The following is a 22717-nucleotide window of genomic DNA, read 5'->3' as shown; positions in this document are numbered from 1 at the left end:
GTCTAATTCAGAGGCCACATGTAAGCTGATATGTGCTAGATAGCTTTAGGGTCCCTTGGACCTACTCATACCCACTTACTGATGTGCAAGGGCATCTAAATGGGTGTGACTTACATGCTGAGAAGCCAAGACGTGTGAGTTGAAGGAGGAGAGGTGGCCAACTTTCATGTACACTGTTCTTACAACTTCCTGTTACTGCCTTTTTTGCTACACTCTTTTCTTCTAGATTCTCACTGTAGGCCAGATCAGGCCCAATGTGAATCCCTCCGATACCCATAGACACAGTGGGGCAAATTCCAAGATGAAGTATAAAAGGAGGGTGTAAAGGGTGAGTTAAGGCCCCCACTCAGTTCCCTTTGAAGCCAGCTTTTCTGTTGTCTTTGATAGGCATTGGATCAGACCCTAAGTGAGCTTAAGTGAATCCAGAGGCAGTTTGAATGAGTGTAATGTACATTTTGGAGGGGTCAGAAGAAGGGGCAAGATTCACCAGTTTAAGACTCCCTCTGAACTCATTTAGACTCATCTTTGAATTTAGCCCTAGGCCTTTTGCCTCAAATCCATGCCTGCTTCCATCGATAGCTTGGGGAGTGTCTGCCTTTCCGAGAAACAGCAGCATATGGCCTTATGGTTTCTTAACCTCGAGCTAATTGAAGGTACTGCCCAGCTCAGGGGAACTTCCACCACAGCACGGGAAGCAGCCATGTGTATGCTTAGGTGTGGGAGTACTCACTCGTGAGAGGATCCAGCTTGGCCTGGCAAAGCTCCTTGCCAAAACTGCAAAACCAAAGTACAGACACAGTCACCATCCTGAGGCTAAAGAAAATCAGACCTTACTCCTGTCAGAGGCTAGTGATGGCACATAACAAGACTGTGAGAAGGGCTAAGTGAGCCTGTATTCCCCTGCAGCGGCACTGATGGGACTTGGAAGGGTTAAGCCAGATGTGATAAGTAATTAAGGACAATTTTTCCAGCGGTAGACACTGGGTAAGAGTGGCTCCATTTTTGGGTGTCCAACTTCAGGGACCCCAAAGTCCACAGTCACTTTTGAAAACTTGGCTGCATGCGATTAACTCCGCATGTTACACTGAGATGAGCTGGGAGGCACCATAGGGCAGGCTAGCACCAGGAAACAGACCTTTCTTCAGAGATGGAGCAGGAAAAGCTTTCTTTTGTGCTGCACAAAGGCATTCTGCATTGGTTATGTGCATCTAGAAAGCAGGCTGGGGGAAGCCTTGCAAAACCATGCCTGTTACAAGTTTTCTTGCTCCATGGCTCAAAAAACCTGGATCCATCAGCATCCACCAGTCGAACTTCAAAACCTGGATACTGACCCCATCCCAAACTCTGACTCTCCTGACCTGTCACAGGGTGGAGAAGAGGGGAAGGAGAGACAGTGAGACAAAGAGACAGCCTGGGTGCTGACATGTGGTGCAGTAACAATGGCCAAGTGAGGACAGGGAGGTGACAGCAACTGGAGGGGTGAGGAAGGAACACAGGTAGGCCTCGCATTTTGTTCAGCGTGCGGAGTCCAGATATCGTGTCTCCTCTTTATTTATCAGGTTAATTCCTGATCTTTACATGGCTGCATTACAAAAAGAAAAAGGAAAAAAGAGCAATCTGAACTTCTCAACATGGAGGGATTTCCTGTTACTGCAAGCAGCAGCCGTGGCATTCAGGTGACTGATCTAATGCTGGCTGCATTATGTATCTGACCCTCCATCACCCTCTTAGCACAGTCCCTGAACTATACAGTCCCAGAGCCCTGGACAGAAGGAGCATCCCTTCCCTCAGGATCTCAGTGGGATTCATCCTGCAGGGTACAGAGAATCTTAAAGTTCCATGGCTTGGTTCAAAGGGCTCTGTGGTCAATGGAAGTCTTCCCCATTGACATCAGTGGGCTTTGGATCAGGCCTCATCTCTTTAGGCTTCTATATGAGGTCACCTGTCACCATGGTATACAAGCACTTGTGACTGTACGTGCCCAAGAGGGGGCTGGGGACAGACGGCAAGAACGGATTTGCTCAATACAAAAGAACCATGTGCCAAAAAAGACAGCACAGACATCCTATAACATCACTGGTGATTAACGTCACAAATGCTCCTCTCGTCTACATCGGTTTTAGTGTGTCTCCACTGACTTCACTGGAGTTACTCCTGATTTACACCAGCTTGAGAGGTGAATCAGGCCCTAAATGTTGCAGTTACATAGCAATTTTGCCCTTCATGTTAATGAGGTGCACTTTGAACTTGTCCCCTGTGGTCTGTTTCTGGGGTGTGTGTCTATCACAGTTCCTAACTCTTATCTCTAGCTGACTCTCCTGCCCCATTTCCATCGAGACACTTCACTCACCCCAGACACAGCAGGGTAGGCTGGTCGCGGGAGGCCAGGCAATACCATTTTACTGTGGAAGGCGGTTGCAGAGATGATCTGGGCAGATGACATTGTAGCCATACTCTGCATGGCTTTATCTTTAGCTGCCTGATCCTAGGGGGGAGAGGAAGGGAAAAGAAGACATGGTGATTATAATAATCAATATGTCGTGCTGGGCACCCAGAATTCCCATGGACTTCGATCAGGGAAATGGGTGCTCAGCACCTCTGAAAAATCAGGCCAGTAAAGCCATTCAACAGGACCACAAGTGACTTTCTAATGCACAGAGCTCACCCTAGTTAAGACTGCAACTTAACTTCCATTATAAAATCCAGTAATCACTTGCTCAGAACTTTCCCAACATTTCTCCCTTTGGTCTGAAGCTTTTCACACTCAGTCTCAGCTCTACGGCTGTGAGGTTTTGTTACTAGAAGTGTGAGTCAGATCCTGCCAGCCATTTCTGAATTACTGGCAAGGAGCTGGAATGGGACAGATACTTTTCCATGAATAAAAATCTATACTCTGACTCAGGGGTAACACAAAAACAGCTCCTCACCACAAAACAATCCCTTCCAACCCGGCACTTGGGCTGGTCTAAGTGAGGATCAGTCGCTTTGTTACGATCCATTTTTTCAGGGGGGAAATAACTTGTAAGCAACAAGAAAATCACCCTCAGGTATGTTCAGCAGGACAGCCCTGCCTTCCTTCTATGGGATGGCAACACTTGTGGTGGTATGTAGAGTACAGACACCGTATGCCCAGCTAGCATGGCTATAAGTAGCAGCATAGATGGTGAGGCACAGTTTAGACAAGCAGAGGAGAGTGCCCCACATGGATGAACCCCAGGGTATATACCCTGCACACCCAAACAGCGCCTCCCTGGTCTACACTGCCTCTTCCCTGCCAGAGCTTTTCACTGTGGCATATAGCTACTGTGACAAAGTTCCTCCTCTGCCTTGGTGGGTCCTGTGCTTATTGGCGGATTTGCTCGCCTCAGAGGGTTCACGGCAGCCCTCAGTTTGGCTACTTTCGTGGCTCAAATCTGCCGTTCACTCAGTTAGCCTCATCACTGGCCAGCAAGGGGAAAAGGAAGAAGAACAATCCCCGCAGTCTCTGCTTATCCACCTAGTGGATCGGGGAACAGGCCAGAGACCTTCCCCTCTGGTGGAACCCACAGTCTGGGTCAACTCCTCCAGTACCAAGTAGGGAGTTGGAGGGATGGGGGGAACCTGGGCCCGTCCTCTACTCTGGGTTCCAGCCCAGGGCCCTGTAGATTGCAGTTGTCTACAGTAGCTCCTGTATCAGCTGCGTGACAGCTACAACTCCCTGGGCTACTTCCCCATGGCCTCCTCCCAAAACTTTCTTTATTCTCACCACAGGACCTTCCTCCTGATGTCTGATAATGCTTGTATTTCTCAGTCTTCCAGTAGTACGCCTTCTCATTCTCAGCTTCTTGCACCTCTTCCTCCCAGCTCCTCACACGCACACCACAAACTGAAGTGAGCTCCTTTTTAAAACCCAGGTGCCCAGATTAGCTTGCCTTAATTGATTTTAGCAGCTTCTTGATTGGCTGCAGGTGTTCTAATCAGCCTGTCTGCCTTAATTGTTTCCAGAAAGTTCCTGATTGTTCTGGAACCTTCTCTGTTACCTTACCCAGGGAAAAGGGACCTACTTAACCTGGGGCTAATATATCTGCCTTCTATTGCTCTCCTGTAGCCATCTGGCCTGACCCTGTCACACGGCACATTCCCTACATGCCACCACAAGCGCAGACAAGGCCTTAGTTGGGCATTTATGCTTGTGGGTAATGACACTATGAAGTCACTAGGAGGTTTAATATGTGGAGCAGGGACCTCAAGGCTCTTCCTAAAAGCAGTCCTCTTCCCAGCTAGGGAGCATCGGCAGCAGGCAGGGCCACGATCCCCGCCCTCACCCCCGTTCGTTTCTACAGCCAGAGCCAGTCTCTACCTTTCAGACTCTCTTCTGTCTGTGACATCATAATTGTGACATCATCGGTGGGATGATGATTTTCATAAGCAACCGGAATAGGTGACCTCTTACAAGTGAAGAAAAGTGGCACCTCTTTCCTCAGCAGCTCTGCTCCTTGTGTGTATTCAGAGTCAGAGCAGCTGGCTTTAGTACCTAAAATAAATACTCTCCCTAGGGTCTCCATTCCTTTTCCCAACCTCCTCTTCCCTCAAAACTCCCTGAATGCTAATAATTAAAAAAATCAGAGGAAGTAAAAAAACTGAAAATAAATGAGCCTCTACAGAGGGAATGGTCTCCAGCTATAGTGTTTTCCATGGAGCCTCAGCAGAACCAGCTGGTATCTCTGTGTTGGTATCACTCAGTATGTGGAAGGGAAATATTTTTAACTGCTGAGAAAGCCTACAAATGTTCAAAAGCCAGGGGAAGCTTCTGCAGAGTCCTATTTAAATAAGGCTTTAGGAAAATATTTTAAAGATGACCTGCTAAATTTTAAAGAAAAGGGTTATATCCATTTTTGCTTCTTGATGATGTAAAAAGACTTTCCAAATTGCCGCTGAGGCTTTTTTTTCTGTTTGCTTTTTACATTTGAAATTCAACTGTAATCTACTTTATGTGGAAGATATAAAGGAAAGACAGCGAACTTGTGGAATAATAACACACCATCATTTAAGAAGTGAAATGTGGGCAACTGAGAGCAGAAGGGAGTTTCAATTTAAAACTTTTTTCCCCGTTTGAATTTTGTTAATTCAAATGCCTGACAAAGAGTTGGGAGCAAACTTGTCTTTGTTAACGAATCAACACTGATCCCTTCCCCTTCAGCTAAGGGACGAGAAAGCTCGGAATCAATTTCTCTAGACTTCCAGCAAAAATAGGGGAAAGCAGACTTGATATTCCTCATATCGCTAAAGCAAGAACAAAAATGTCCTCCACTCCCCTCCCCCAGCCCCCCAAGCCCTTCTTATACTTTGTAATGAAAGAAATAAGGACACAATAATAGGTTAGTTTTTCGTTGCAGATCATTTTTCAGTCTGGCCTTAGTGCAGGTGACAGATATTTTAGCCAATTAGGACATAGAAAATTGCTGTCTCCTGGGGAAGTATTTTTCCTCAAGCTTTATCCCATTTTTGTTAAATTCATCTTGAACATGGTGCAAAAGCCTGTTACGGGCACAGTGGACAGCTGCAGAATACACTCTTGTGTGTGCTGTGGAAATAGCACTATACTAATTGCCCAATAAATCAGAACGTGGCAGGTCTGCTCTCCAGGGTATAAACATGAAATGTGTATTTGATATGGAAGGGGAACCAGCAGCAGGAGAGCACACAGCTGCCAGCAGGAACTTGGGAGAAGGGCAGTAACCTCTCTGATTGCATCTCCTAGCTCTACAAAGATGAGTGGGGGAAGTGAAGGAAGTAAGTAAGTTGAACGAGAGCGTGGCAGACTTGCCTCTGCAGGTCAGAAAGGAACTGACTGGTGCTGGGAAATGGTTCACTGCAGGCATGTGAGCAGAGCTCACAGCATGGCCCAAAGCAATGTAAAAGGAAGCTAGAAATGGAGCTCCCCAAGACACCTTCATTCCCTGAGAATGAAGTCTCCTTGCCCCCAGGCATTAAGTGGAAGCAGGCTCAGCTGGCTCATTTCCAATCACGCCAAATCCCAGGGCTGTGACACGCCAGGAACAGAATCAAGGTTACAGATACAAGCAGCAGTAAATCTTTTCACATGGTGGGCAGTTGTTTCCTACTCGCACTTCCTCTCTCAAGCCAGTCTCCACCTGAATAGATCACTTACTGGCACCAAAGGCTTCCAGCCCAGACAGCCATACCTAGCTGCTTTGAATTGGGCAGCTGTAATTTGTAACTTCTTTCCCTTCTCAAAGCAGCTGGAAACAGGACTGGCTAATCACGGAACTATCACAGAGTTGTACAAAGAAACTGAGGGAGGGGTGGAAAGTGTGGTAGCTGGGGATCAAAACGCAGACACATGCAGTTCAGCACTGATCGGGACTGAGTCCAGCTGGTTCATTTACAGAGAGTCAGCTCCTGACGATGAACACTGAGGAGTCATAGAAATGGAAGGCTGAAAGGGACCTCGAGAAGTCATCGACTCCAGCCTCCTCCACTGAGGCAGGACCAAGGATAGCTAGACCATCCCTGACAAGTGTTTGTCTAACCTATAATTAAAAACCTCCTATGACGGGGATTCCACAACCTCCCTTAATAACCTCTCCCAATGTTTAATATCTTTACGGTAACAAGCCTTTTCCTAATATCTAGCCCAACTCTCCCTTGCTGCAGATTAAGCCCATTACTACTTGCCCTACCTTCAGTGGACATGGAGAAAAATTGATCACCATCCTCTTTATAACAGCCCTTAACATATTTGAAAAGTGTTATCGGGTCCCCCCCCCCCCCCTGTCTTCCTCTCAAGACTAAACATACCCAGGTTTTTTTAACCTTTCCTTTTAGGCAAGCTTGGTAGAATTTGATTTTTTTTATAATGTTGATAGATAATATTAATGTTTATTTTTAAGCATTTTTTACTTTTACGTATTTAAATTTTCTCAGTTGCAAAAATTATGGGGTTTTAAGGGTTTTTTATTTTTATTTAGTTAAATTTTCAAAGTTGTGGGAAATTCTATAGTGGGGCGAGGCAATAATTATTTAATTACAGTAGACATTCAGAATGAAAAAGTTCAAGCTTTATAACCATTAAAACACAAATTGTCAACATCACATCAAAATATACAAGGTAAATATCCTTAAATCAAACTCTGATACCTTCTCAAGCAGCATTTCTCTTCCTTTGCCTAGATGTACCTTTCAGTTATTACTGATCAAAATAGTTTTTGTCGATTTGCGTGCATACAGTGAAACGGATGTTTACCACCATTTACTGATAAAAATGTAATCCTTCCAAGCCTACTCACTGGTCATGTTTTCTAAATCTTTTATAATTTTTATTGCTTTCCTCTGGACTCTCTCTAGTTTGTCCACATCTTTCCTACAGTGCGGTGCCAGAACTGGGCACAGCACTTCAGCTGAGGCCTCACCAGTGCCGAGTACAGTGGGACAAGTACCTCCTGGGTCTGACATACAACAGTTCTGTTAATACAGCCCAGAAGTCACCTACAGCTTCTAAACAGCTTAGTCCTAAATTACACTCTTCACCCCAGACCTGTGTTAGACACAGGTTCAGAGTCACCTCAGCTGGTACAGGGAGTCACAATTTGCAAGGGACGTCCCTCCCCAGCAGAAGCGCATCCCCGGAGGAGGTACTGGTTGCCATCACCATAGTCCCCTCACGGTTATGCCAGCAGAGGGTAGCTTTAGTTTGTCCAGGCAGCTCCACGGGATTGCCACCAGGAGAAGCGGTGAGTCACCACATTCCCACGGCTTGTTCTAACCCTACTACAAACCCTGGCAGCACAAGGAAGGGAGGTTGTGGCCACTTTATACCACCACAACCTCTATCCCACCCCCATATATGTTCTGCCACTGTGAACCCAGTGATGTGCACTATGGCGGCATACACCAGAGGTAAATCGGCCCCACAGAAATGAAAGTCATTGTTTCTTCATTCTTTAAATAGAAATCGCTTCCAGCACCACAGAGCCATAACAATGCAAGTGTTAGCTCAGCACTTCCTGGGAAGTGCCTCTTCCTCCCTGGCTTACAACAGTTTAGCTGCTGATCTCCCCCCAACAAGGCTATTAGGAGGGATTGGCTGGTGTGTGTGCGTTATGGTTAAGGATGCCCAGCATACCTTTAGCTTGGCTTGGATCTCCCGGGCTTTCCGACGCGCCAGCACCTGGATGTGACTGGACACCTGCATTGAAAAACAATTGCCATCCTCATTCAAGGGGACATCTTGGGAGTTGCCAGCAGTACTGAACAGAAGCCCATGACGTCTGTGCGATGGGGAATTAGTGATCCTTTTAGTTTCTTCTTTTCTTTTATATTTTTTAAAGAGAGGTTGCAGTAAGAAAGACTTTCTTCCAAGCGCAAACAAGCCCAATCTGATCAGGCTGCAGGGGCTAAGAATAGGTGTCAAATCAGAGGTCTCCACTGACCCAAAGGGCCCTGTGAAATCACAGCCCTTCTCCTAAAGGGCTTAAGGAGGCTGCTTACATGTCACAGACCTCTCTCTTTATGGTACCACATTATGGCCTCGTCCAGGTAGAAGGGACACTTCCCAAAGTGAGTTCTTACCTAAATCCCTCCTCTCCAGCCTTTATAAATTCCTTTGACTCACCTGACTTTCCCTCCTCCCACATTGGGCTATGCCGAAGGCCCTTCATTTGCCATTTTTATTTTTATTTCCTGGGATCATTGGGCTTTATTTAAAAACCAGTGAAAACCATAAACAAGGGGCAGTAGGCGGAGGGCAGGAGGGGTGCCCAGTACTCAGAGGGGATGGGGGGCAGGGACACTCACCATGTAGAAATTGCAGAAGCCTTCCACTCCCAGCAGCAGTAGGGCAGTCTCGCTGCTGGGACCTGGCTCCCTGCCTGTCTCGCTGCCCCACTGTGCAGAGGAAGCTGATGGGAATGCACTGAAGGGCCAGGGTCAGCAGGGGGCTCTGTCTAGCAGAGGCAGCTGATGGGGCTCTATGCACTGGGGCTGTGCTAAAGGCTGGGATCAGGAGAGGACTGGCAGACTGCAAGCTATGAATACTGATCTCCTCTGCCAGGGAGAGCCTTCTGCTGACCCCAGCCCTTCAGCATGGCCTTGTCTTCTTCCCCTGCAAAAAAATCCCCGGGTCCCAAAACAGCCAAATTTTGGGTGAAAAGTCAATAAAACCACAAAACTGGCTTTTTCAAAAACCTGGGAATGGTTCTGGGAAAAATCAGTAAATACCGATAACAGGCACACGACCATCACCATAAAGCTGAGAGAAATGAGGGCTGAGACTCTGCCCAGCTTCTTTATCAAGCAGTGGGGTTAAGAGAGAAGCTAATGCTAACTCTGAACTCGTGTGTGCCTGAAAGGTTCTCGACCGAAAGGTCTGGAGACCTGAAGTCCTATGTGTGTCTCCAGCAATGGCACATTATTCTGAACAGCCCAAACCCCTGTGTTTTAATCCCTGACCTGGAAGGACCATCTGTAGGAGTTCTGTTCCTAGGGCTACGCATTCTTTGGCCTTTCGAGTGAGATGGCCCAAAAGAGGACCAATTACGGTGATGGGACTCTTGTCTACAGAGAACGGGACTGAGACTGCGAACTCATTCATACATGTAACCCATCAGATGGTAACAACTTCCATTAACTGACAAGGAGCGGGAGAAGGCACCATACACCAAGACCAGGGGTAATCAATTATTTTTTGTCAAGGTCCAAATGTCTTGGTCAAGGCATTTCTTGGAGGCCCAAACTCCAGAGGAAAATCATACAAAAATAACTATAATAATAATAAGCAAATAAAAAGATTCCACAGACTGTTAAAAAGCTTCTGGTGGTCCAGATTTGGCCCGGGGTCTGCCTACTGACTACCCCGGCCTCACCTTTCTCACTAACCCGAGAACGTAACAATTAATCTCTCTCCGAACGCGCCACTGCAGGAAATTTCCTGTGTCCCTGTGTGGTAATGCTACAGTCCCATCTGAAGACACTCAGACTGACTGAACTCACAGCTCTCATTACCCAGCAGACGGTGATGATCTCTTTCCAAAAAGCAGAGACTAACTGCAGCCAGCAGAGAGGCCATTAGTTCACACAAGCCCTCTCCATCCCTCGGGACACAAACAGAGCAGCCAGTGTCACACAGTCAACTTCACACCTACCTGTTTCCTTGTGCGCGTTTTCCCTGTTCTCAGTTTAATATAGCGGGCAATCAGCTCATTTCGGCCTGGAACAAGGAAATAATTCAAACCAAAGTTTAGAGAGACATGATCTCAGCAAGAAGATGTAGTCTGGACGTTTCTATCTATAGCGGCCTGCAGGGAGGCGATAAGCCCTAATGCTAACCCCTAGGTCAGGAATGTTCTCATTTAGTTCATGTTGCAGAGGCCAGTGTTAAAAGAGAAGAAGTCTGGACTGAAAATTCTATTCCCCATATTGCCTGTGTGCAATTTACAATGATCTCTAAAAGTTCCAGGTTTGTGTCCTTTTAATGGCTGGTTGTGACCAATAAAGTTCTGAGGGGTTTTCTTCTTGCTCTTTTTTTTATTGAACCTTAAAAATTCAGGTCCTGTCTGCCTTGTTTTCCATGGAAGGCTGCATGAATGCTTGGAAAAGTGGGATTAGAACATCACAAATATCAAAACAATGATCATTGAGAGGGGAAGAGATATTTTATTTGGGTGGTTTAAAGCTCTCTGGAGAGAGGGGTTATTTGGTTTGGGTTTTTTTAAACACCTGCTTAACTCAAACATGTGGATAAACAATTTGGAGAAAGAGTAACAGCCGTGTTAGTCTGTATTCACAAAAAGAAAAGGAGTACTTGTGGCACCTTAGAGACTAACCAATTTATTTGAGCATGAGCTTTCGTGAGCTACAGCTCACTTCATCGGATGCATACCGTGGAAACTGCAGCAGACTTTATATACACACAGAGAGATCATAAAACAAGTGTGTATATAAAGTCTGCTGCAGTTTCCACAGTATGCATCCGATGAAGTGAGCTGTAGCTCACGAAAGCTCATGCTCAAATAAATTGGTTAGTCTCTAAGGTGCCACAAGTCCTCCTTTTCAATTTGGAGAAAAGCTCTATCTCTCTCAGAAATTCAATACCCGGGCCCTTCCATGAAGGGTTGAGAAAGCTCTTACTCTAGGTCCCTGAGTCCTTCAAGGAGACCTCCAGCAGAACCATGGGAGGACCACACTTAATCTTGACATTTCTAAAGTAAAAACATGAAGAATTTTTTTTTAATAATAAAATTTTTTAAAAATCCAAACTTTATAAATTCTAAAGCCACAACAAAGGGCACAAACACCTTTTTTGGTGTCTCTTCCATGTCACTTTTAGTTGATGTTGACAGAGGGAGCTGCAGCCACAGGATGGTTTACGTTATGTTCATGAAATGTAACGAAGCACAGACATGGCTGTCTCCAGCACTCTGTCCACCTAAGTCTCAATCCGTTCCCTGCTCATATTGTTAGAGAGGCTCCCCTTGTTCTCACTGGGAGCAGGAGCAGGCTCTTAGCCACATGGATTTTCCAGTTTTCCCTGCTCTGCTACGCACAAAGATGGAATTATTTGATGCCCAGTATAGTGCTGCTGACTTCTCCGATTCTCACAGTGCCAGCTAGTGCAGTGACAGGCCCAGGAGAGGGTTAGATGGGAGCAGATGCTGTCAGACTACCTACCACCTGGCTGTTTTTCAACCAGCATAGCCATTTCTGCGAAGCTGAGACCAATTGCTAGTGAGAGGTCAACATCAGCCTGATAACCGACCTTTCTCTAGTGCCAAGAATAATATTTATGGCTTTTCAAAGCCTCCATCTGGCTGACTCAGGCCGGTAGCCTCGCAGACTGGCATTTACCGAGCAATGCCAGGGTAGGGGGTGCTACTTCCAGAATGCTGGCGTGGCCCAGAGCTGGAGAAAGACAATCTGACAATGGTGAACAATGGAAGCTAGACAGAACAAAGTGAGCTCCCCAGAACCTGTTTGTCTCTAATGAAGTGTGAGGGAATGTGTATGTCCACAGAGGGGGTGGGCTGCAGAGAAGGAGGAATGGGGTGTGAAAGAGAGAGGAAGGGAGAACTGACCCAGTGAGAATTTTACAAGTAGAATTTCAGACAATCACAGACTAGTGAAAATAAACTTTATGGGGCAAATGTATCTATGGTGTGACTCCATTCAAGTCCGTGGGTTACATAAAGTGAGCCCAATCCCCTCACAGATATCACCGAGACCACCACTGACAAACCAGGGCAAACTCTGCACTGATGTAGACCCTATGCAATTCCATTACAGTCAGTCAAGTCGCAGGTGCAGGATTTAGCTCTTTTGTATCCAATCACAGTCACCCTCTTTTCCAGCTTCCATGCTTTGCTTTCCATTTCTCATCTCTCATTACCTCATTGCACCTTCCTCTTTCTGAAGCCAGGAGACAGAAAGGCAGCAGGGTGCATTACTTGCTAAAGGCTCCAGCAGCAAATGCAGGTAACCCTGCAAAGATATTAGCAACCTAGGGACAGACAGAATTATGGAGGGTGCTAAACCTGAGAACATCCCTAATGGGAACATATTAAAAGAACACAAGGTCATAACCCCAGGAGAAGCCAATTCTAAAGATTTGTTGTTTCCCCTGTTAAAAGCCAGAGGTGCGCATGTGAGGGATTTCTAGAAGTTTGTGGGTTCACTGTCTAGGAAGGGCGGTTTGTTTCCATTACAAACCTGGCTGCAGGATATTCAAAGCCTCATGCCCTGTCTTCACTTGGCTGGAATGGGCAGGGAGCTGTCGCACACTGTCAGATGGCTCATTTTTTAGAGCTCAGTAATCTGATCGCATGTTGTGTTCTTAGAATAACTCCCGTTGAGGCCTGCCACAGTCACGGGAACCTACCAACAGTTGTGTCTCCTCTGTCTGAACTGCGCATTGGATTTCATGAAGCTCTAGCCAACATACCAACTGCAGCCCACTGCCAGAAAGCCCTTTATCCTCCCTGAAGCCTTCCCCTTGGAGGCATGGGATGAAAAAACAGAGAGTGCAAGAAAGAGTCTCTCTCAGGTTCTTGCTCTGCTTGTTGTTCTCTTTACAGCCCTGTGCATCTGAAGCAGGTTTGCCTTCTGCTTTTGTATTAGACCTCTATCCCTGTAGCAGCATTAGATCTGTCTCTCCTCCCATCTCACTCCAGATTGCAGCTACTTGGATTCAGTAAATTCCACCAAGGTTTTCCTAAGAGAAGCACAAAGCATCTGTAATTCCCCATTCCTAACTGTGCTCATTTCACAGATGAAGAAGTCATCATTGCAGAAGAAGTCAAAGGAGGCCCCTAAGCCATGAGAAATATGTCCCAATCCAATTTCTCAGCTATTCTTTGCTGTCTTCCAGTGACAAAATATTGCTTGTACAAGGCACTCTCATAGAAATTTTCTCCACTAGCCCGGGATAAATCCTGTGTATCAGAGAGCACGTGCTCACAGAAAGGAGAAAATGGGGGACCAGAGAGTCTATTCTGTACTGGGTAGGAGTGAACAGTGGTCTCTGCAGATAGTCACTACTGTGAAATGGTAAAAATACCTGCTACTTGGTGCAATCTGGTCCATTCCAAAGGCAAGAAAAGAATATTTGCATTGGGACTTACTTTGATGAGCAGCATGGGTAAGCGATCTCTGACAGTGATGATCTAGCAGTATCCCAAAAGGGGTTAAGTAAATCAGACGTAGGGAAATTATCTGCCCCATCTTTTCAATCTGGTGGTATAATTTTAATGAATGGTTAATGGGATGTCACAGTTTTCTGGACTTCATATTTATTTACTTAACTGTTGATTACAAAACACAAAAACATCTCCTCCAAGAATTGCACACACTGGAAACTGACTGCCACAAATAAATCAAGCCACTAGGAAGTTACAGACATGCAGTACAACACCTGCGCCTTTCAATGCGCTATAAGCACGAAACAAAACTAAATACTGAGTTAGTCCCAGGTTCTGTCAGGCCATGGCCTAGATAAAATTCGAACATGGGGAAGCTAAATCATCACTGTCAAAGCTACTGCCTCAGGTCTGCTTCCCTGCCTTCCTCTTTTTTCATCCCACTCATTCCTTTCCTCTTTCCTTCCCATTATAGTAGATGCCTTCTTGGGCATCATCTTTTTAAAAACAGTGCCTCATATGCCAATCCTAGACCAACTCACCTTGTCTATCTACCGCATAGTCCTTCCTCCCCAGCAAGATCACTGCAACAATTAACCACTCGCTGATATCTTCCCTGATACTAAGTTCACTGCCATCATCCTTAGGCTCTCTCCCGCTCATTGGCTACTGTCCCACCTTCCATTTCCTACCAAAGTCCTGGGAAAAGTCTTCTCCTCCTCTTATCTCCCAGCACAGTCTCCTTTACTGCTTCCAGTCCAGCTTCTTCTCCTTCCAGACCACTGAAACTGCCCTTTCTGAATAGTCAGTGGTCTTGCTCTCTCCTCTGGCCCTGGCTCCCGCCCTCCTGACTGCTTGATATTACCCACCAAGATCCAGTGCATCCTTGCTTTTCTGTTTTCACCCCATAACTCCCCTTTGTCTGGTTGGAACTTCTCCACTAAAGTTTTAGCCCTTGGCCTCATCTCTCTTCTCCTCTAGCTATTCCCCACTGGCCTTCCCCCATTCCGAATTTAACCTTGCATATCACTTTCCTATACAGATGGCTCTCTAACCCCTTCCCTGAGTCAGCCTTTCTGCCTATTTCACCCCACTAGCTCCTACTTTTTACAGAACTTCCATCAGCTCAACACGCACAGCACTGATGTCCTCACTAAGAGCACCCTCAGCCTCAGTGAAAATTCCACCACAGACATGTCCCACTCCTACCAAAACCCTGTTACAGATACCTCTGCCTTGATTCAGCTCTAACATTTCCCCACGCTCAGGGCACGTCTACACTGCAATTAGACACCCGAGGCTGGCCCATGCCAGCTGACTCGGGTGCGCAGGGCTCCAGCTACTGGACTGTTTAACTGCAGTGTAGACGTTTGGGCTCCAGCGGGAGCCTGGGCTCTAGCACCCTGCGTGGTGGGAGGGTCCCAGAGCTTGGGCTGCAGCCTGAGCCTCAATGTTTACATCGCAATTAAACAGCCCCTTAGCCTGAGCTGTACAAGCCCCTCATCAGCTGGTATGGGCCAGTCGCAGATGTCTAATTGCAGTGTAGTCACACCCTCAGGTCTCCTAATTGGCTTTTCTCCAGCAGAGTCTGAGTCTCTAAACACTAAATTAATGAGGTCAAAATTCACACACATCCAGCTTCTTTCAGACTTCACAAAAATCTGTATTGTTCCTCCCTTCAGTGCTAAATTCACAGCCAGACACTCCCTTAGGAGGAGGTGAAACTTAATTACATAGCTACTGTATGTCCTCACCTCAGTACAGCTTGGTGTTTCTTTTACTGTACATGCCTTGGCCCTCAGGCGCCACATGACTTGGCTACATATACATAAAAAGAAAAGGAGGACTAGTGGCACCTTAGAGACTAACCAATTTATTTGAGCATGAGCTTTTGTGAGCTACAGCTCACTTCATCGATGCATCCGATGAAGTGCATTCAAGTTGCAGTGGGGGAGGTTTAGATTGGATATTAGGAAAAACTTTTTCACTAAGAGGGTGGTGAAACACTGGAATGCGTTACCTAGGGAGGTGGTAGAATCTCCTTCCTTAGAGGTTTTTAAGGTCAGGCTTGACAAAGCCCTGGCTGGGATGATTTAACTGGGAATTGGTCCTGCTTTGAGCAGGGGGTTGGACTAGATGACCTTCTGGGGTCCCTTCCAACCCTGATATTCTATGATTCTATGATTCTATACATAGACAGCCCTGTAGTCTCTCTTCCAACCACAAGTGGGGGACAGCTTTATAGTTGCTCAGAGCTGCCATTGTACAGTAGGGTTCATTACTCTGACCGAACCCCAGATTGCCACTTTGCTTTCTACACAGCCCAGTTCCATAAATCTACCCATCCCTTCCAACTTCAGTCTCTGTCAAGATTGTGTCTGTGGCAGCTCTTCTGCTAAAGCACTTATTCATCCCTAAGTCTACTGTCTTGGCTAGAGTAGTTCCTTCCTCCATGGTTTCCCCCAGCCCTGCATGCAAACTTGACTGTTCAAAATGCACCTCCTTGGCTCCTTCCCCCACCCAAAAGAAGGAACATAGCACTCCTGTCCTCAGAGGTCTTTGCTGCTCATTTCAGCATCTAGCACAAAATCTACTTCCTAGTCTCCAAGGTCCCTCACGTTATCTCCCCTCCCATTGCCATTACTTCTTAGTTTGGGCTCCACTCTTTCTCTTCACCAACCCCTTCTCTATGCTGTTAGATCCTTCCCACATGATGCCCTTACCGTGATGTGGCAAAGTTTCCTTGTCTCTTTATGCCAAACTGGTTCCTCAGCTTTCCCCGAGTCTCATCTCAGGAACTATTTCTCCTCCCTGGCCCGTGTCTCCTCCTCCTCTCGCCGATAAAAGAAATAAACACCACTGCTTTAGCATCCCACTTTTCCCAGCCTCAATCGTCAACCCTGAAATTTGGCTTTAGTTCCCCAATATCCTCCATGGCCTACTCCATGCTATGCAGGCATTTATGGTGTCCCAGGGGGATCCCCCCCGTAACAAAGCCGTGGAACAATCAAAGAGAAGTTGGAATCCACACATGGTTTCACACTGAGCCCAATACATAGTGGGACATCATCTAGGAATTTAGTCAGTACTATGCGGAGAACTATGAAGTGCAAAGGTATTCAATATATATGATGGTTCTATACACCAATCTCAAGTCTTAATGATTTAATTCAAGGAAATCCCAGTCACCTAGGATACAACTTACTGCACTACTGTACACACAAACTACTTGTATGTGCAAGTCAAGAAAACTACGTGGTATACTGCTATTAAATTGAGCTCTGCAGAGGAAAAGACTGTTTTTATTTTGTGCCACCTACAGTGACAAGCACATTGTCCTTGCTTATTAATTAAATCACCATTATGATCACCATCCTGGGATCATTGTGTATGAGACACACCATAGAAAAACACATTGCATTTTATTGGGCCTTACTGTAAATACTTGGCCCCTGGCCAAATCAGTCCCAGAAACCTCACTCTGATCCCTGCAGGGCATCAAAGAATGCCACCAGCACAGCACTAACTAATTGGGGATAAGCCCCTTTGGCATAAACACATGTACTGGACCACCAGGAATTTTATATTCGGCTCTGAGAACAGAATTCCATCTTTGTGATCATTCACTCCTGGGTTGCTCCCTTGCATGGCTCTAATGAGCTCTAACCCTCCTCAGGAAGGGCTCACCACTCCTGGGATAAGAGAAGATCTGAGTCCCTATGTTCATTCAATCCTAGCAATAATGTTTTGAAGCCAACAATCAACACAGCAAGCTGCTCAGGTACTTCTTTAAAAATTCTCTGACCCACTGGTTTTGCTGTAGGGTATGTAACTCGGCAAATGGGAGATCAGTGTCACCTGCACCTTCAGTACTATCGCTATCAACTTGCTTTCATCTCTTGCTCGTGCAAAGTCTGTGGCTCTGATCTGTGCTCCTTACTTCTCTGAAATGGCATAGAAGAGTAGGTGATATTCATGAGGCAGGACATTCAAGGTATACTGGGCCAAGGCCATCTCACTAGAGAGAGGTTTTGACACATATCTTCAGAAAGAATACTTAGCACTTACACGGCACTTTTAATCTGCAGATCTCAAACTGCTTTACAAAGGAGGATAAGTATAACTTATCCCCATTTGGGAAACTGAGGCTAAGGGTGGTTAAAGTGACTTGCCTGAGGTCACAGGACAAGTCAGCGATAGGGTGGGAGATAGAACTCAGGTCTCCCAAGTCTCAGTCTAATGATCTATACAATGGGCCACACTTGCCTCTGTAAAAGGGCTACTCTTAGAAAGGTCTATATTTATTCCCCTCCTTCTTCCACATCAACCTGAGACACATTGCTAGTAATCCAGGAAGTGCCATACTAGATCAGACCACTGGTCTCAGATGGTGGCCAGCACCAAATGCTTCAGAGGAAGGTGCAAGAAACCCCCTAATGGACAGGGTTGGAATAACCTGCAAATAGCGGGAGTTTCTCACTAACCCCAGGCAGTGCATGATGCTGGCTTAGAGCTGATCCTAAGGTTTAGACTCTGACTAGCCCTCACAGAGATGCACAGTGGGAGGGGAGTGAGTTAGGATCTTCCTCTGCTTGCACAGCTCACCTAAAGGCTAGGCAGAACTGGACTGCATCTACTACTCCCTAATTATTCCTCCACGGTACAGTATGTATTACAGGGAAGATGGACTGGGGGCAGGACCATTGCTCTACCCCCTACACACAGGACCATGATGCACTCTTTAAAGGACTATAGAAGTCTACTTATTCCTCCATTCACTGGGGAGCTCCAGGCAATATGGCTCTACACCACCCTTCCCACCAAGTGCAATCTCATCTTCAGCGAATGAGTGGGATGCCCATATCTGCTGCATACTGTCCCTATACCTCAGACCATAGTACTGCAAGATAAACCCACCCAACAAAGCACTCAGACAAACTCACATGGAAATCTGTAGCCAGAGCATTCTGAAACTGCAGGGCAGCGCAAAGATTGTTCTGAGATCTCCTAAAGTCACACTGGGACAAACCGGTTGGGAACTGTTAGTGGATTTAGTTAGTATCTCTCAGCTAGAAGGATCTCAGATTATGTATGCGTTCTTTCTAGCTGGGAGATGCTACATCTGTAATGTAAGATCATTATCCTTACCTATCCTTCTACCTATCCTTCTACCTTTGTAGAAAGAATAGTAAATATGGCAGGTGACCAGGTTGGGTTAACAGTGAAATCCTTGCTGATCTTAAACACAAAAAAGAAGCTTACAAGAAGTGGAAGATTGGACAAATGACCAGGGAAGAGTATAAAAATATTGCTCGGGCATGCAGGACTGAAATCAGGAAGGCCAAATCACACCTGGAATTGCAGCTAGCAAGAGATGTTAAGAGTAACAAGAAGGGTTTCTTCAGGTATGTTAGCAACAAGAAGAAAGTCAAGGAAAGTGTGGGCTCCTTACTGAATGAGGGAGGCAACCTGGTGACAGAGGATGTGGAAAAAGCTAATGTACTCAATGCTTTTTTTGCCTCTGTCTTCACGAACAAGGTCAGCTCCCAGACTGCTGCACTGGGCAGCACAGCATGGGGAGGCGGTTACCAGCCCTCTGTGAAGAAACAAGTGGTTCGGGACTATTTAGAAAAGCTGGACGAGCACAAGTCCATGGGGCTGGATGCACTGCATCCCAGAGTGCTAAAGAAGTTGGCGGATGTGATTGCAGAGCCATTGGCCATTATCTTTGAAAACTCATAGTGATTGGGGGAGGTCCCGGACAACTGGGAAAAGGCAAATGTAGTGCCCATCTTTAAAAAAGGGAAGGAGGAGGATCCTGGGAACTACAGGCCAGTCAGCCTCACCTCAGTTCCTGGAAAAATCATGGAGCAGGTCTTCAAGGAATCAATTCTGAAGCATTTAGAGGAGAGGAAAGCGATCAGGAACAGTCAGCATGGATTCACCAAGGGCAAGTCATGCCTGACTAATGTAATTGCCTTCTATGACGAGATAACTGGCTCTGTGGATGAGGAGAAAGCAGTGGACATGTTGTTCCTTGACTTTAGCAAAGCTTTTGACACAGTCTCCCACAGTATTCTTGCCAGTAAGTTAAAGGAGTATGGGCTGGATGAATGGACGATAAGGTGGATAGAAAGCTGGCTAGATTGTCAGGCTCAACGGGTAGCGATCAATGGCTCCATGTCTAGTTGGCAGCCGGTATCAAGTGGAGTGCCCCAAGGGTCGGTCCTGGGACCGGTTTTGTTCAATATCTTCATTAATGATCTGGACGATGGTGTGGATTGCACCCTCAGCAAGTTTGCAGATGACACTAAACTGGGAGGAGAGGTAGATACGCTGGAGGGTAGGGATAGGATACAGAGGGACCTAGACAAATTAGAGGATTGGGCCAAAAGAAATCTGATGAGGTTCAACAAGGAAAGTGCAGAGTCCTGCACTTAGGATGGAAGAGTCCCATGCACCGCTACAGACTAGGGATCAAATGGCTTGGCAGGAGTTCTGCAGAAAAGGACTTAGGGGTTACAGTGGACAAGAAGCTGGATATGAGTCAACAGTGTGCCCTTGTTGCTAAGAAGGCCGATGGCATTTTGGGATGTATAAGTAGGGGCATTGACAGCAGATCGGGGGACGTGATCATTCCCCTCTATTCGACATTGGTGAGGCCTCATCTGGAGTACTGTGTCCAGTTTTGGGCCTCACACTACAAGAAGGAGGGGGAAAAATTGGAAAACATCCAGTGGAGGGCAACAAAAATGATTAGGGGACTGGAACACCTGAGTTATGAGGAGAGGCTGAGGGAACTGGGATTGTTTAGTCTGCAGAAGAGAAGAATGAGGGGGGATTTGATAGCTGCTTTCAACTACCTGAAAGGGGGTTCCAAAGAGGATGGATCTAGACTGTTCTCAGTGGTAGCAGATGACAGAATGAGGAGTAATGGTCTCAAGTTGCAGTGGGGAAGGTTTCGGTTGGATATTAGGAAAAACTTTTTCACTAGGAGGGTGGTGAAAAACTGGAATGCATTACCTAGGGAGGTGGTGGAATCTCCTTCCTTAGAAGTTTTTAAGGTCAGGCTTGACAAAGCCCTGGCTGGGATGATTTAGTTGGGGATCAGTCCTGCTTTGAGCAGGGGGTTGGACTAGATGACCTCCTGAGGTCCCTTCCAACCCTGCTAGTCTATGATTCTATGATAATGTATTATCTGTACTACAGTAGCCCTAGAGGCCCCAATCAAGGGTTAGGGCTCCATTGTGCTAAGTACTGTACATAAATGACAGTATGATCTTATTCTCTCCTCATTTCCTCCTGCTCTCCAGCCAAGCTTCTCTCCTACAACCTTTTTCTCCTACTTCTTGCTTCCTGCCCCTTCTTTCAAGCCGCACTTTACGTTCAGATCAGTCTCCTGACTAGTACAGTCCCACCTCAATCCACTTCCTTCGCATTGCTTCTGAAAAGCCACTTGTTCTGTGAACAACAAATGATCATGTCTACACAACACTCTTTGGAGAAACTCTCCCCTGAGATATGAGGAGCAATAAGTCAGTGGAGTGAAACTGTAGACACAATCCGGCCCTTTCTCTGTTAACTGTGCTGCAGCTGGCTGTGATTTTAGATTGCCAGTCTTCAGGGCCGATGCTTCGCTTGTTCTTTATTTTTCTTTTTGTAAATTGCCATGCACAGCAATGGGGCTATGTAAAGAACACTAATAACTAACCAAGCTGATACCGTTCCCATTTGGTAGGAGGCTCTCATCAAGCGCAGGCCACCTTCACTGTGTTTCTATCTAAGGGCTCAAGTCTGACTCCTGAGAAGAGAAGGGATGTTGATTGAGATTGTGATATAATCTGAACTGCAGGGGAATGAAAGATGAATGCTCAAGAAAGTCATTCCAGGTAGAGTAGTTTCAACCGATCATCATCAGTTTCCAGATCAGAGTCCCCTACCCCTTCTGGAGGCAGGACATATCATGGACAAGTGTGTGCAATCAGCAAGGGAGGATTTGGAGGACTACCCAGAAAACAGGTCAGAAGTTCAAGGTGACAGTTAAAAAGGAACAGCTGCTAGCTGCACACCCTTCAGCAGCAGGTGCAGGAGGGCCCCAGAGGTTTAGCCAGTTCTGCCAGTGACCAACAGCCTTGGGAGACCATCTGTCTGAGCACAAATTGCACGGAGCCTTCCTGGTTTCGTTCCATAGATCCTCACCACACAGAGACAATACAGAGCTTGTTACAGAGCAGCGAACAAGCAACTGCTTAGAACTACTAAATGGTTGTAGTTTTACCACACTGAGATTCTCAGTACTGTATTGGAGAGAGGATTTTGTCACTCTTTCTGTTTTTATATATATTTATACACACACACACACACACTCTCTCTCTCTCTCTTTTATATAATAATTTATTACATTCTCTCTTTTTTAACTAATTGGTTTCTTTCTTTATTAGAATTTAAATATCCCTGTTGATGGTGAAATGTTGGTAGGGTATATTATCTTACCCTGTGGTTGTGTTACAACATACAGCTATGTTGCTATTTAAATATGCCATTAAGGTTTTGTGAAGTTAATGTTCTGCATCCTTCAGTACACATTAAATAAATATCAAGACCTCTTTCATACAACAGGCCGTTCCCCCTCCCCAGAACAGCCTGACCACAGTGTGGAATTACAAAAGCTCCTAGCTCCGGAGGATCATGTCTATATGCTCTTTGCCCACTGACAGACTCCTGATCGTTCAACATGACACGATCCTACTTATCTCACCACTTTGTATTTTCCAAAGAACACCTGGCTAAAGTCACCTTTCCACTGTGGCTTTGACCGATAAGAATGCTGAATCTAGGTTCACCTTCTGAGATCCTCAACGTGTGTCCTGAAAAGGGACTGCATGATTCCCCTAGGGACCTCCTGGCTTGTAAGACATCGCTTTAATTACTCGGTTTTGCTTGAGTCATTTTGATACTACTTTCCTCTAGAGACAGTAGTATTTGCTCATCTCTTTGTAATCAGAAATATTCACTTGGACTTTTTTTGTTTGTTTGTTTTTTTGTTTCAGCCTCTGGCCAATATTTACTTTCTTTCAGACACACACAAA

At 46.0% G+C, this 22717-nt stretch overlaps 1 protein-coding gene across 6 annotated transcripts in view; it reads right to left on the bottom strand.

Annotated features, from left to right (window-relative positions):
• TEAD4 (TEA domain transcription factor 4) overlaps positions 1 to 22717 on the bottom strand; it is a 76263-nt gene that overhangs the window by 22653 nt on the left and 30893 nt on the right. For all 6 annotated transcript variants that reach the window (XM_084633943.1, XM_084633944.1, XM_084633941.1 and 3 more), the window contains 4 exons: positions 10143 to 10207; positions 8126 to 8188; positions 2351 to 2485; positions 731 to 774 (listed from right to left, as the gene is read on the bottom strand). In XM_084633943.1, the coding sequence (XP_084490069.1) occupies positions 731 to 774; positions 2351 to 2485; positions 8126 to 8188; positions 10143 to 10207 (307 nt within the window). The remainder of the gene's footprint in view (positions 1 to 730; positions 775 to 2350; positions 2486 to 8125; positions 8189 to 10142; positions 10208 to 22717) is intronic.

This window comes from Lepidochelys olivacea, assembly GCF_965140295.1.
Source record: "Lepidochelys olivacea isolate rLepOli2 genome assembly, chromosome: 1".
NCBI classification, from domain to species: domain Eukaryota; kingdom Metazoa; phylum Chordata; order Testudines; family Cheloniidae; genus Lepidochelys; species Lepidochelys olivacea.
The sequence above is the reverse complement of the archived record's forward strand: the minus strand, read 5'-3'. Positions and strand labels throughout refer to the sequence as shown.